The 15,350-nt window shown below is 41.1% G+C and overlaps 1 protein-coding gene across 1 annotated transcript; it reads left to right on the top strand.

The window, feature by feature from the left end:
• The first annotated feature begins 7,988 nt into the window (after positions 1-7,988).
• On the top strand, positions 7,989-15,020 carry LOC129844347 (zinc finger protein ZFP2-like). The gene is made up of 3 exons (XM_055912660.1): positions 7,989-8,132; positions 10,851-11,016; positions 12,360-15,020. The coding sequence occupies exons 1-3, from the start codon at positions 8,124-8,126 to the stop codon at positions 13,748-13,750; spliced, it is 1,566 nt and encodes a 521-aa protein (XP_055768635.1). The 5' UTR covers positions 7,989-8,123; the 3' UTR covers positions 13,751-15,020.
• Positions 15,021-15,350: the final 330 nt, after the last annotated feature.

Genomic DNA, 15,350 nt, shown 5'->3' on the forward strand with positions numbered 1-15,350 from the left:
GTTGGTATAGTGGTGATGTTTTAATGGGTGTAGGGTTAGTTAGTATAGTGGTGATGTTTTAATGGGTGTAGGGTTAGTTGGTATAATGGTGAGATTTTAATGGGTGTAGGGTTAGTTGGTATAGTGGTGAGGTTTTAATGGGTGTAGGGTTAGCTGGTATAGTGGTGAGATTTAAGTGTGTTTAGGGTTAGTTGGTATAGTGGTGAGATTTTAATGGGTGTAGGGTTAGTTGGTATAGTGGTGTGATTTGAGGGTGTTTAGGGTTAGTTGGTATAGTGGTGAGGTTTTAATGGGTGTAGGGTTAGTTGGTATAGTGGTGATGTTTTAATGGGTGTAGGGTTAGTTGGTATAGTGGTGAGGTTTTAATGGGTGTAGGGTTAGTTGGTATAGTGGTGATGTTTTAATGGGTGTAGGGTTAGTTGGTATAGTGGTGATGTTTTAATGGGGTGTAGGGTTAGTTGGTATAGTGGTGAGGTTTTAATGGGTGTAGGGTTAGTTGGTATAGTGGTGAGGTTTAATGGGTGTAGGGTTAGTTGGTATAGTGGTGAGGTTTAATGGGTGTAGAGTTAGTTGGTATAGTGGTGAGGTTTAATGGGTGTGGGGTAAGTTGGTATAGTGGTGAGATTTTAATGGGTGTAGGGTTAGTTGGTATAGTGGTGAGGTTTTAATGGATTTAGGGTTAGTTGGTATAGTGGTGATGTTTTAATGGGTGTAGGGTTAGTTGGTATAGTGGTGATGTTTTAATGGGTGTAGGGTTAGTTAGTATAGTGGTGATGTTTTAATGGGTGTAGGGTTAGTTGGTATAATGGTGAGATTTTAATGGGTGTAGGGTTAGTTGGTATAGTGGTGAGGTTTTAATGGGTGTAGGGTTAGCTGGTATAGTGGTGATGTTTTAATGGGGTGTAGGGTTAGTTGGTATAGTGGTGAGGTTTTAATGGGTGTAGGGTTAGTTGGTATAGTGGTGAGGTTTTAATGGGTGTAGGGTTAGTTGGTATAGTGGTGAGATTTGAGTGTGTTTAGGGTTAGTTGGTATAGTGGTAAGGTTTTAATGGGTGTAGGGTTAGTTGGTATAGTGGTGAGATTTGAGTGTGTTTAGGGTTAGTTGGTATAGTGGTGAGGTTTTAATGGGTGTAGGGTTAGTTGGTATAGTGGTGAGGTTTTAATGGGTGTAGGGTTAGTTGGTATAGTGGTGAGATTTATTGGGTGTAGGGTTAGTTGGTATAGTGGTGTGATTTGAGGGTGTTTATGGTTAGTTGGTATAGTGGTGAGGTTTTAATGGGTGTAGGGTTAGTTGGTATAGTGGTGAGATTTGAGTGTGTTTAGGGTTAGTTGGAATAGTGGTGAGATTTTATTGGGTGTAGGGTTAGTTGGTATAGTGGTGAGGTTTTAATGGGTGTAGGGTTAGTTGGTATAGTGGTGAGGTTTTAATGGGTGTAGGGTTAGTTGGTATAGTGGTGAGGTTTTAATGGGTGTAGGGTTAGTTGGTATAGTGGTGAGGTTTTAATGGGTGTAGGGTTAGTTGGTATAGTGGTGAGATTTATTGGGTGTAGGGTTAGTTGGTATAGTGGTGTGATTTGAGGGTGTTTATGGTTAGTTGGTATAGTGGTGAGGTTTTAATGGGTGTAGGGTTAGTTGGTATAGTGGTGAGATTTGAGTGTGTTTAGGGTTAGTTGGAATAGTGGTGAGATTTTATTGGGTGTAGGGTTAGTTGGTATAGTGGTGAGGTTTTAATGGGTGTAGGGTTAGTTGGTATAGTGGTGAGGTTTTAATGGGTGTAGGGTTAGTTGGTATAGTGGTGAGGTTTTAATGGGTGTAGGGTTAGTTGGTATAGTGGTGAGGTTTTAATGGGTGTAGGGTTAGTTGGTATAGTGGTGAGGTTTTAATGGGTGTAGGGTTAGTTGGTATAGTGGTGAGGTTTTAATGGGTGTAGGGTTAGCTGTTATAGTGGTGAGGTTTTAATGGGTGTAGGGTTAGCTGGTATAGTGGTGAGGTTTTAACGGGTGTAGGGTTAGTTGGTATAGTGGTGAGATTGTAATGGGTGTAGGGTTAGTTGGTATAGTGGTGAGGTTTTAATGGGTGTAGGGTTAGTTAGTATAGTGGTGAGGTTTTAATGGATTTAGGGTTAGTTGGTATAGTGGTGATGTTTTAATGTGTGTAGGGTTAGTTGGTATAGTGGTGAGATTTAATGGGTGTAGGGTTAGTTGGTATAGTGGTGATGTTTTAATGGGTGCAGGGTTAGTTGGTATAGTGGTGAGATTTGAGTGTGTGTAGGGTTAGTTGGTATAGTGGTGAGATTTAATGGGTGTAGGGTTAGTTGGTATAGTGGTGAGATTTGAGGGTGTTTAGGGTTAGTTGGTATAGTGGTGAGATTTGAGTGTGTTTAGGGTTAGTTGGTATAGTGGTGAGATTTGAGTGTGTTTAGGGTTAGTTTGGTATAGTGGTGAGATTTGAGTGTGTTTAGGGTTAGTTGGAATAGTGGTGAGATTTTAATGGGTGTAGGGTTAGTTGGTATAGTGGTGAGATTTTAATGGGTGTAGGGTTAGTTGGTATAGTGGTGAGATTTAAGTGTGTTTAGGGTTAGTTGGTATAGTGGTGATGTTTTAATGGGTGTAAGGTTAGTTGGTATAGTGGTGAGATTTTAATGGGTGTAGGGTTAGTTGGTATAGTGGTGATGTTTTAATGGATTTAGGGTTAGTTGGTATAGTGGTGATGTTTTAATGGGTGTAGGGTTAGTTGGTATAGTGGTGAGATTTTAATGGGTGTAGGGTTAGTTGGTATAGTGGTGAGGTTTTAATGGGTGTAGGGTTAGCTGGTATAGTGGTGAGATTTAAGTGTGTTTAGGGTTAGTTGGTATAGTGGTGAGATTTTAATGGGTGTAGGGTTAGTTGGTATAGTGGTGTGATTTGAGGGTGTTTAGGGTTAGTTGGTATAGTGGTGAGGTTTTAATGGGTGTAGGGTTAGTTGGTATAGTGGTGATGTTTTAATGGGTGTAGGGTTAGTTGGTATAGTGGTGAGGTTTTAATGGGTGTAGGGTTAGTTGGTATAGTGGTGATGTTTTAATGGGTGTAGGGTTAGTTGGTATAGTGGTGATGTTTTAATGGGGTGTAGGGTTAGTTGGTATAGTGGTGAGGTTTTAATGGGTGTAGGGTTAGTTGGTATAGTGGTGAGATTTTAATGGGTGTAGGGTTAGTTGGTATAGTGGTGAGGTTTAATGGGTGTAGAGTTAGTTGGTATAGTGGTGAGGTTTAATGGGTGTGGGGTAAGTTGGTATAGTGGTGAGATTTTAATGGGTGTAGGGTTAGTTGGTATAGTGGTAAGGTTTTAATGGATTTAGGGTTAGTTGGTATAGTGGTGATGTTTTAATGGGTGTAGGGTTAGTTGGTATAGTGGTGATGTTTTAATGGGTGTAGGGTTAGTTAGTATAGTGGTGATGTTTTAATGGGTGTAGGGTTAGTTGGTATAATGGTGAGATTTTAATGGGTGTAGGGTTAGTTGGTATAGTGGTGAGGTTTTAATGGGTGTAGGGTTAGCTGGTATAGTGGTGAGATTTAAGTGTGTTTAGGGTTAGTTGGTATAGTGGTGAGGTTTTAATGGGTGTAGGGTTAGCTGGTATAGTGGTGAGATTTAAGTGTGTTTAGGATTAGTTGGTATAGTGGTGAGGTTTTAAGGGGTGTAGGGCTAGCTGCTAGTGCAATCTCCCCCCCCCCCCCCCCACCACCATCTTAAGTCTCTCTTTTTGTATCAATGTGTCAAGGGAGTACAGTAGGTTGTGGTGTATGCACCTCAGTTGGATGCAATCAGCCAATACAATTAAAAAAGAACAGACTGCTGCAACATGATTGGCTAAACGCAATACATAACATCAAGGACTAGCATTAACTACTCTACGATAGTTAGAGGAAAGTATGCATACAGTATGCACACAAAGTATGCATATTTTCTAAATGTTTTCCCTCCTTCTCGCCATTAAATCCAGTTAAGGAGGAAATTGACACCTTTGCAGCCTGAATGGAGAATGTTTTATGTACGAACCCGTCCACGGGGGACACTGCTGCATACATTTCCTTTGGACGGCAAGATGAAACTACTTAATATCGCCATCTGCTGGCCTTTGGACTGACTTCACAGTAACTCTGAAACAAAAGGGTTATACATATTGCAAAGTAGAGACTTGCCACAAGGCTTCACATTGTAAAACTGCAGCATTGCAATGATGTTTACTTTGATATGATGCTATTTTATCAATATTTGTGCATAAAAGCGTTTCCACTGACATTTCTTGCGTAGTTAATTTTACAGACACAAAAAGATCCCACCTTGTCTTGGTTGGATAGAAACCTGGTTTATGAAAACAAATAACGTTTTTTTTTTAAAGTGTTTACATAGTGGCGTAGCCAGTCCACAAGGTGGCGCAGGGCCTCTTCTATTATTTGGGGAGAACACCGATGTATAGCACCAAGAAAACACAACATTTAACACTGAGATTCCATCCCAAATATACCTCCTTCAGCATGTAGTGCTCTACTTTAGACCAGGACCCATAGACAATAGATTGCCATTTGGGACATACCCTAAATTCACACTTCCATTATTGTAAAACCAAATGCCTGACAATAACACCATCCAATGACAGATACTAATGCCATGAATGTGCTGTACTGTAATAGGGTGGCATCGACGACGGAAAACCTGAGGAAAGTTAGTAAGGTGCTGTGCATGTAACAAACACAAAACACCACTCCTATGAAACTACATAAAAGCACCATTCAATTGAAAAACCAAACGCTGTATTAGGTGGGTCATAATCTTTCAAGAAGTTACACAGGGTTGACAGAAGGACCTAAATGCTGCATCGTGTCACTTTACCAAGTCTTTCTTCATATTAAACATCTGATTAATCTAATTCTCCATGTGTTCTGTATTAAAGGGTACTTTATTAAATATAACAGAGATTTAGAATTGAATATTGGTGCACAATTTCTAAAGAAAAAAATATCAAAGGGACACAAAAGGCATTCATTTCGTGGAACAACCCATCTGTTTATGGACCCATATTTGCAAAACCTAACTATTCAATGTCTTTGTTTCACAGGGGACAGACCTAATCGTTGCTCTCTCAGTGGGAGGGGCTTATCATCTGGGAGCCTCACCAACATCATGATGCTGACAAGACAGAGAAGAGTCTATCCAGATCAGGACACCTCAAGAAACACCAGCAGAGAGGTATAGGGAAGAAACCTCACCACTGCTGCTCTGACTGTGGGAAGAATTTTACTAAACAGAGGGATTTACACCAGAGAGAAACCGTACCACTGCTCTCAGTGTGGGAAGGGTTTCGCTGCATCTAAAACCTTAAAATCTCATCAGAGAAATCATATAAATGCTTCAAACAATCAGGAGCCCTGACGACACACCAACTCATACACACAGGAGAGAAGCCGTATAGCTGTGATCAGTGTGGGAAGAGTTTTGCTCAAGTTTTCACTCTGACTAAACACCAGCTCACACACACTGGAGAAAAACCTTACTCCTGTCTATGTGGAAAGAGCTTTGCTCATTCAGGGTCACTGATAAAACACCAGAAAGCTCAAACATGTTTTCTTTCATCTCCCTCCTCTCTGGCACTGGTTTCAGATCCCTAAATAAAGTTTCAATAGAAAACATCTTGTGAAGAGTCATCCATCTCCCATTCTCTAACAGTTTAAGTCTGATTACCATGGTAACCTGTGTAGCATAATATGCAGTTCTGGATCCATAAGTATCAAGCGTCTTGGAGTAGGAGTGGTGTGTGTGTGGTGGGGTGGAGGTGTTCAGAGCTGTATCTTATTTAACTCCTATTATCCATTAAATAACTGTATAATGTTGAATAATGTTTCAACACTACTAGGTGTGTATTGTTAAATTCTGAACAAACAGTAAAAACTCAGACAATTAGAAAAAGCTCAAATGAACTTTATTCACCCACCGGGTTATACAGCTGCAAAGACAAAGACGTGATTATAGAAGCACATAGTTTTATACCTTCCTACTAGGCCGGGTGTCAACTTGTTGCACATCTAGACAGCCAATAAAACTCTGTTGCTAGGCAGGAACTTAATTGGTTCCTCACTGGTGTAGTCATGGTCCTGCCTGATGCTTGAACCTTCATGGGCATATTAAAATCTATAATAATAATAAAAATATGTTTTACAAGGAACATAGACCTCTTGTATTATTTGTTTGCCCCTAAAAGATTGTTGTGGAAATTCACCAGAAAATCAATGTAACTCAAACACAAGATAGAGGGAGAGGAGATGCCGTGTACAATTCAAGGCTATCTTCAAACATAACATTTTCCATCACAAGATGTTCACATATTTATTTTAAATCCCTTGACCAGGTTTTAGTGTAACTAATGGGACATATAGAAGTACAGAAGCCACAGGCCTATTAGTGTGGTCAAATGTTGTTGCAATGATTTGAAATGATTTTAATATGGATATCTTTAAACTTTCCTTTTTGTATTTTAAGTGTGCTCCAGAAAGATGTTCACAAATTTTTATTGTGAAGCGAATGATGTGTTGGTTGTGAGGGAGAGGCATCATGGGGCAGGAAGCCAGCTCTGCCCATCAGTACTTATAGGTCATGTCTGTCAGGATTTGGCCAGGATTATTCCGATTTTGGTCACTAGACGCCCCCATTGGGCTTTTTTTACCCTTTTGTTTTCCCTTATTTCCAGTTATTATTTTCACCTGTGCCTCGTTTCCCTTGTACGTATTTAAACTCTTAGTTTTCCCTCAGTTTTTTGCTCTGTGTTTGAATGTTAGCACACAGTCCCAGCCATGCTGTGAACCTTTGTTACTCCAGTTGGATTTTCTTGAGGTACTCTGGTTTTCTCATTTATTTTCTTTGATTTTTCTTTTGAGGTTTTTTCCCTGCTGTGCTTACCACTTTTGTGGATTTACCTTATGACATGGAGGATATACCTTTTTTCTCTTGGAATTACTTTTGACGTTGTGGATTTATATTTTTTGCCTGAAGTACTTTCCTTTTTACTGTAAGTCGCTCTGGATAAGAGCGTCTGCTAAATGACTTAAATGTAATGTAAATGTACTTTATTAAAACACCGTCTCAAGTACTGCTGTGTCTGCCTCATCTTCTGAGTTCTTCCGACTATTAGTGGCTCAGTTTGATAAGTGACTGTTTCTCTCACCGGAGACCCGAGTTCGTAACCGGATTCTGACAATGTCAACCACAGACCTCACCACTCTTCTGTTTTCTCACGGCCAGTAAGGTCTCCCCTACCAAACTTCTCTCTCTTCACTCTGGAAATACACTTGATAATATCTTATACCTTAGCATTCTACTTTTTTTACGCAGAATGAATGCTTGCATGTAAATGTCATAGTAAAACATACATCTGGAATGTGGTTTCATGTTTTTTGTTTTGTTTACATTGCTGATTGCATATTCATTTTTTTCTTTTATGTTTAGTATTATGTAGAAGAGACCAGGATATGTTGTTGGCCTGGGTCCCAATACTCAATGTTATGGTCCTGGACCTGACAATAAAACAGGTTTTAAACAATCAACAGAGATAAACGTGTCTTACAGTGCTACACATCTGTTATAATAAGTGCTTTTTCCTGCTTAATTTAAGTATCAGGTGTAGTTTTTCACCAGTTATAAAGTGTTTTGTTGTCTCTATGTTTCTAGGCTGCAGGGAGGGAGATGCAACAACAGCCCTGAGAACATCTGGACTCAAATAGAACTCTGTTCCAAGTTGCTGTCAGGTACAAGTAGACGATAGCAGACAACAGGATTCTTAGTGAAAGGGGTGTTGTTGAACGTTTTCTTGACTTTACTCGACTTTTACAGATCGGTGAAATCTTATCCAAGAACCTTCTGAAGTAAGTTACCGTACATGAGAAGTGAGACGCTATGTTGTCATAAAGTAATTGAGCTTAGATATTTAAATAGCTGTTTGATTGCTCTGGTCTATGGTTACATCAGTTGCAACATCGAGACTGGAATTCTCTTGCGGCCGGAAACCCCTCAAACCTTATCTGAACACCGTGACAACATATTAACTGCGCTGTAGCCGACACATGTATTTTCTTTAGTAAGAAACAATAGCTTCAACGATGAATCCGGTAAGTCTGGTTTCCTTGAAATAGTGTAGGTCTGCTGTGTTGTATAAAATGTCTAGGACTAGTTTTCATCATATTTGATCCTCCACATTGCTGTGTTCAGTTTAAACGGCTGGACAAAAAACATGACGGTAAAACTTGTTGGGATTGTTTTTTATTCGGCAAAGTAGCGTACTACTTTATCATACGTAGGAATCTACGCCTATTACTTAAGCATCTCTCCTTCCTCCCAAAGTGTACACTTGTTCACCTCCACTTACTTGAAGGTCAGATTATTCATTATATGAAAAAAAAGATACATATTTGCGACTGTATCTAACGATGTTCAACTCAGTATGCTTATCAAACTCAATTCCTGTACCCCTTTCTCCCTCATACAGTATCAGTCTCTCTTTCCCTATCCCACTGCCCACACTGTATCAGTACATGCTCCACTGTCTCTGTTTCCTGGCAGTAATCACATCTTCCCGTTGAATGATTTCCTATCACATTTAATAACTTATTCAGCTGGCTGTGCCCTACTCTTAGCCTTGTAAGGAAAGCCTCCTCTCTTCTGTCCATTCCTACCATCCTCCCCTACTTTACTCTGTACCTGGAATAGGGGTGGCAGGTAACCTAGCAGTTTAGAGCATTGGGCCAGTAACCCGAGCCAACTAGGTGAAAAATCTGTCTGTGCCTCTGAGCAACTTAACTCTAATTGTTTGTGTAAGTCGCTCTGATAAGAGTTTCTGCTAAATTACTAAAATATAAACACTGAATCGATGCCTGCCCTTATTGTCACTGTTCCACTGCTCCTGCCATCTCTGCACAACCACTGCCCATGTAATTCCCTTAGCCTCTGCCTTGCTCATTAGCACATCCTGTCTCCTAAGGGTCTGTTTAGCTAGTACATCTACTTCCTCATTCCCTTCCACCCCCACATGGGCCGGGACCCAAGCAAAGCTTATATGGACACCCATCTGTCTCACCCGGGTGTAACAGTATAACTTTAAACCGTCCCCTCGCCCCGACACGGGCGCGAACCAGGGACCCTCTGCACACATCAACAACGGTCGCCCACGAAGCCTCGTTACCCATCGCTCCACAAAGGCCGCGGCCCTTGCAGAGCAAGGGGCAACCCTACTTAAAGTCTCAGAGCAAGTGACGTAACTGATTGAAATGCTACTAGCGCGTACCCGCTAACTAGCTAGCCATTTCACATCCGTTACACGGGCATAGAGCAGGCCTTGTCTGCTATGTGAGCTAAATGACCGCAGACTCATCAACACAGCACACGAGTCAGAACATATAGCTACTCTGTCTGGCTTGACTTCCTCCACCCACTGCAAGGCCAACAGTATGGCCATCAGCTCTGCCATGTACACAGCCAGTTGGTCTGTAATACGTCTCCTGACAGCCACCCCTCTCTCCTGTTCAACAAAGGCTGATCCAGTCTGACCTGTCCTTGGGTCTTTTGATCCATCTGTATATATGGGCAAAAAATACTGATTTACAGTTAACAGTCGCCTTTTAAAGAAGTTGCATGGATCAACCCCCTCCCTGTCTTTCCGTACTCTCTTCAACACTTGTAAATCAACTACTGGAGGTGGGAGTAGCCATGGTGGACTCACAGGGATAGGTACCGTGGGGCTAAAGTCCCTGCCATACATTCCCATCTGCCTCTCCTGGTCATCACCCACCCATCCAAAGCTTATTCTGTCCACGTTCATTCTCCTAACTTTTCTGTAGCTCCCCTTTTGTGGGGTGAGACACCACATGTTCCTGTAAATTAACCCAATAATGAGTTGCCAGCGATTGTCTTCTGATATGTAATGAAAAGAAGTGTCTTAAATATGACAGGCAGTCGTTACCACAGCCACAAAGTAAAACATTTATATCGTAGAAATTCATGGAAACAAAAATTTGCTTTTTTGAGGTTAGGATCAGGCATAAGGTTAGCAGTGTGGTTAAGGTTAGGTTTAATATTACATTTTAAGACGATAAATCTTTTAAATAGGCGTGGTTTTTCAATCGATCAATCAATCGTGTTTATGTATTTATAGCCCGTTTTACATCAGCAGATGTCACAAAGTTCCCTGTACAGAAACCCAGCCTAAAACTCCCAAAAGCAAGCAATGCAGATGTAGAAGCACGATGGCTAGGAGAAACTCCCTAGAAAATGCAGGAACCTAGGAAGAAACCTAGGGAGGAACCAGGCTCTAAGGGGTGGCCAGTCTTCTTCTGGGTGTGCCGGGTGGAGATTATAAGAGTACATGGCCATTAAGGCCTGATTGTTCCTCAAGATGTTCAAACGTTCATAGATTACCAGCGGGGTCAAATAATAAAGTTGATGACTTTGTGGCTATGGTAACTAATGTCGACCTGGCACTAGTGGGTTTTTTCTCTCAAAGTTGCTGACATGTCACGTGTCCTACTTTTATCAGTACACTCGTAACAACTTAATCATTACGAAACGTATATTCGATCAAATAAGCCACAAGTCGCCTCTTCCTCTCTGTTTTGAAAGGAAATGACTGGTATGATAAATATGGTGGAAACTCTGACTAGCCCATGCCTCCACCAACCCAATGCTATTCGATTAGTGGGAAGTAGTGAACGATTGAACATTTGAGGAAAAATTAGATCTTCTAGGGATGTTCCCAAATCCATCAGAGGTGTAGACTAAAATAATACAATACTGGGTTTAATGATAAACTGTTTGATATTTATTGTGGCCAACAGGACAAAGCTAGCACGTTCCCCTCCACCCTCCCGGAGTCCCCGGGTCAAACGCCTCCTGGTACCGCTTTACTGTTGGTTCTGGTCGACTGCAGGAAAGCACCGGGACAGAGTGGAACTGAGAGAGGAGGAGGAGAAGAGAAGGAAGATGGAGATTTGATTTCATTAAGTAAGAACCATGTTGTGTCGATTAGGATACAGTCTGCTTCTGAAACGATAGCGGAGGTGCATAAAGATGGCGGCCCGCAGGTACTTACCACAACTTCCTGGTTTTGCTACGTTCACTGTTTTTCACATTGCTCACATTTTTTTTGGTATGGTCAATAGCACAGTAAACATGATCTCAATTTTAGTTTCACGACGCTGGCAATTTGAAAACTCGTCAAAGTAGATTGTGTTGATTTATTGGAACATTGAACAATGTCGAGCACCGTAGTTTCAAAACTGGATAGTTCTAAAACAATGACGTCATATCAGAATTCTGCCATCTTTATGCGCTTTAGTCATTAATTGATTCATGATATATTGATGAAAATATCTGGGTAGTTCCGCCCATTTTTAAAAGTGTAACTTGGTCCAAAATATATATTTCACCTAATGTTAACATTCTGTCATAAAGACCACATGTTCAACTTAATAAAAAACATGTTTTCCCATCTCAAGACATTTTGAATACAAATATTACTATATTACTATACAAAGTGCCTATGTGCCAAATAAAGTGACATGGTGGAATGTAACAGGGGACTAGTGAAAACAACAAAACCACTGGATTACATGTGTAAAATAGTCCTTTAAATCAGCCATAAAACCGCTTGTGACAGGGGGAATGGAAGCTAGTTTTGTGCAACAGGGAGCGGCAATTGAATGCAATCTTCACAACAACAAAAACAATTCTAGCATGTAAAAGGGTTGACTTCCTCAGTTCTCCACCACAAAAACATTTCTAGCATGTAAAAGGGTTGACTTCCTCAGTTGTCCACCACTAAAACATTTCTAGCATGTAAAAGGGTTGACTTCCTCAGTTCTCCACCACTAAAACATTTCTAGCATGTAAAAGGGTTGACTTCCTCAGTTCTCCACCACTAAAACATTTCTAGCATGTAAAAGGGTTGACTTCCTCAGTTCTCCACCACTAAAACATTTCTAGCATGTAAAAGGGTTGACTTCCTCAGTTCTCCACCCTAAAACAGCAGTAAATTGACAAAAAGAGTAGAACCAGCTCACCAGCTTTTACTCTGATTTGACTATTAGATGTTCAATGTCTCTTTTGGATTTTTATTTTTTATAGTTTCACCATATTAAAACGAGAGTTGGGTTTATGTAACAGGGTTGACCTTAAAATGAGGGACAGATGAGTTATCACATACAAACTTTATATGTCTGAATTCTGAATCAAATACGCTTCTCAAAAATATGTTTATTTTGATTGGCAATTTTCTGCATTTATTAAAGTCCCGTCAGGTACCCTGATTTCAGATGTCCATGCTATTCAATATCTTTGTTTCACAGGGTACAGCCCAAACAGTTGCTCTCTCAGTGGGAGGGGCTTATCATCTGGGGAGTCTAAACAACAATGTGATGCTGACAAGACGTCTCTCCAGAAGAGTCTCTCCAGATCAGAACGTCTCAATAGCTGTGATCAGTGTGGGAAGAGCTTCAAACAATCACGACACCTGACTACACACCAACGAATGCACACAGGAGAGAAGCCTTATAGCTGTGATCAGTGTGGGAAGAGCTTCAAACAATCACGACACCTGACTACACACCAACGCATACACACAGGAGAGAAGCCTTATAGCTGTGATCAGTGTGGGAAGAGCTTCAAACAATCACGACACCTGACTATACACCAACGCATACACACAGGAGAGAAGCCTTATAGCTGTGATCAGTGTGGGAAGAGATTTGCTGTATCAGGAGACCTGACTACACACCAGCGCATACACACTGGAGAGAAGCCTTATAGCTGTGATCAGTGTGGGAAGAGCTTCAAACAATCACGACACCTGACTATACACCAACGAATGCACACAGGAGAGAAGCCTTATAGCTGTGATCAGTGTGGGAAGAGCTTCAAACAATTACGACACCTGACTACACACCAACGAATGCACACAGGAGAGAAGCCTTATAGCTGTGATCAGTGTGGGAAGAGATTTGCTGTATCAGGAATCCTGACTACACACCAACGAATACACACTGGAGAGAAGCCTTATAGCTGTGATCAGTGTGGGAAGAGCTTCAAACAATCACGACACCTGACTATACACCAACGCATACACACAGGAGAGAAGCCTTATAGCTGTGATCAGTGTGGGAAGAGATTTGCTGTATCAGGAGACCTGACTACACACCAGCGCATACACACTGGAGAGAAGCCTTATAGCTGTGATCAGTGTGGGAAGAGCTTCAATCAGTCAGGAGCCCTGACTATACACCAACGCATACACACAGGAGAGAAGCTTTATAGGTGTGATCAGTGTGGGAAGAGTTTCAGGACGTCAGGACACCTGACTACACACCAACGCATACACACAGGAGAGAAGCCTTACCACTGTGATCAGTGTGGGAAGAGCTTCAATCAATCAGGGACCCTGACTACACACCAACGCATACACACAGGAGAGAAGCCTTACCACTGTGATCAGTGTGGGAAGAGCTTAAGGAATTCAGGACACCTGACTATACACCAACGTATGCACACAGGAGAGAAGCCATATAGCTGTGATCAGTGTGGGAAGAGTTTTGCTCGAGATTTCAACCTGACTAAACACCAGTTCACACACACTGGAGAGAAACCTTACTCTTGTCTATGTGGAAAGAGCTTTGCTCATTCAGAGTCACTGAAAAAACACCAGAAAGCCCTTTCCTCTCTGGCACCGGTTCCAGATCCCTAAATAAAGTTTCAATAGAAAACATATTGTAATGAGTCTTCCATCTCCCATTCTCTAACAGTTTACTAAGTCTGATTACCATGGTAACCTGTGTAGCATAATATGCAGCTCTGGATCCATATGTATCAAGCGTCTTGGAGTAGGAGTGTTGTGTGTGTGGTGGGGTGGAGATGTTCAGAGCTATATCTTATTTAACTCCTATTATCCAGTAAATAACTGTATAATGTTTCAACAATACTAGGTGTGTATTGTTTAAGTTCTGAACAAACAGAGTAAAACTCAGACAACTAATTAAAGCTCAAACCAACTTTATTCACCCACTGGGTCATACAGCTGCAAAGACAAAGACGTGATTATAGAAGCACATAGTTTTATACCTTCCTACTAGGTGAGGTGTCAATTTATTACACATCTAGACAGCCAATAAAACTCTGTTGCTAGGCAGGAACTGAATTGGTTCCTCACTGGTGTAGTCATGGCCCTGCCTGATGCTCGAACCTTCGTGGGCGTGGAAGTATATGTGTGTGAAATAGGACTGTTTCTTTTCACTTCATCTGGCCTGACCTCGGGACGGATTCCTCGTTCGTCCCTAATCCACGGCTGTTTTACTTTATCAGTGACTGAGACCAGACTGTTGCCCTTTGCCTCCCTCCTTAGGAGCTGTGATATTTAACAATAACATGTTTTGACAGAGTGTAAACTTTCTGCACTCCCCCTTGTCTCACTCAGTAACTTTCCATACACTTAGTTCTTATCCACCCACCATTGACCCCAACATATACATTCCTTCTACATGCAAAGTAATCAATAAGTTCCAGTCTGGTAACATGAATAGATAGATTTCAAGCTAGAATCCAACAGTATTCATGTATTCAATAGATCAATAAATTAAATCCATTATCTGCAAAACAATGTCTACTTATCACATGAATTATATGTTTTTAAAATCTATAATAATAATAATTTTACAAGGAGCATAGACCTCTTGTATAATTTGTTTGCTCCTAAAAGATTGTTGTGGAAATTCACCAGTAAGGACTCAAACTCAATGTAAATGAATCAATCTTTATTATCAGGACCGGAGAGGTTCACAAACTCAACCCAAGCTTGATGAAAACTCTGACAAGGGCGTTCCCTCTCAGTCCTTATATACTGCTGCACAAACAAGTCATATAAGCATGATTTACATCATTCATTATTAACATTGATTCCTGCATGTGACTTCCGTCTGGAGTGCCAGAGTGCGCTCTGGGCATTCATACATTCAAATCCTTTCGCGGTGTACTGTACATGTTTTTTTATATACATATATTTAAAGAACGGTTGATCCGAGCGTTTTAACCTCACAACGGCAATTAAGCGCCCAAACTAACTGGCTAGCTACTTCCAGACACAAATGAGAGAACACCTCACTCTGACCATTTTACGCGCCCTAGCAGAGCTGGTTAGGCTTATTTCATTTTATCCTGATGGTTGGTGATTGTAACTGTGCTGCTGGCAACAATTGAATTACCCTTTTTTGCCGACGTTAACTGACACCATCCATATTCAACGGGTGTTGAGCTTTAGTAAATTCATCAGTTATTCTGCGCTCTGGCAAAAC

This window comes from Salvelinus fontinalis, unplaced genomic scaffold (genome assembly GCF_029448725.1).
Source record: "Salvelinus fontinalis isolate EN_2023a unplaced genomic scaffold, ASM2944872v1 scaffold_0196, whole genome shotgun sequence".
NCBI lineage: Eukaryota > Metazoa > Chordata > Actinopteri > Salmoniformes > Salmonidae > Salvelinus > Salvelinus fontinalis.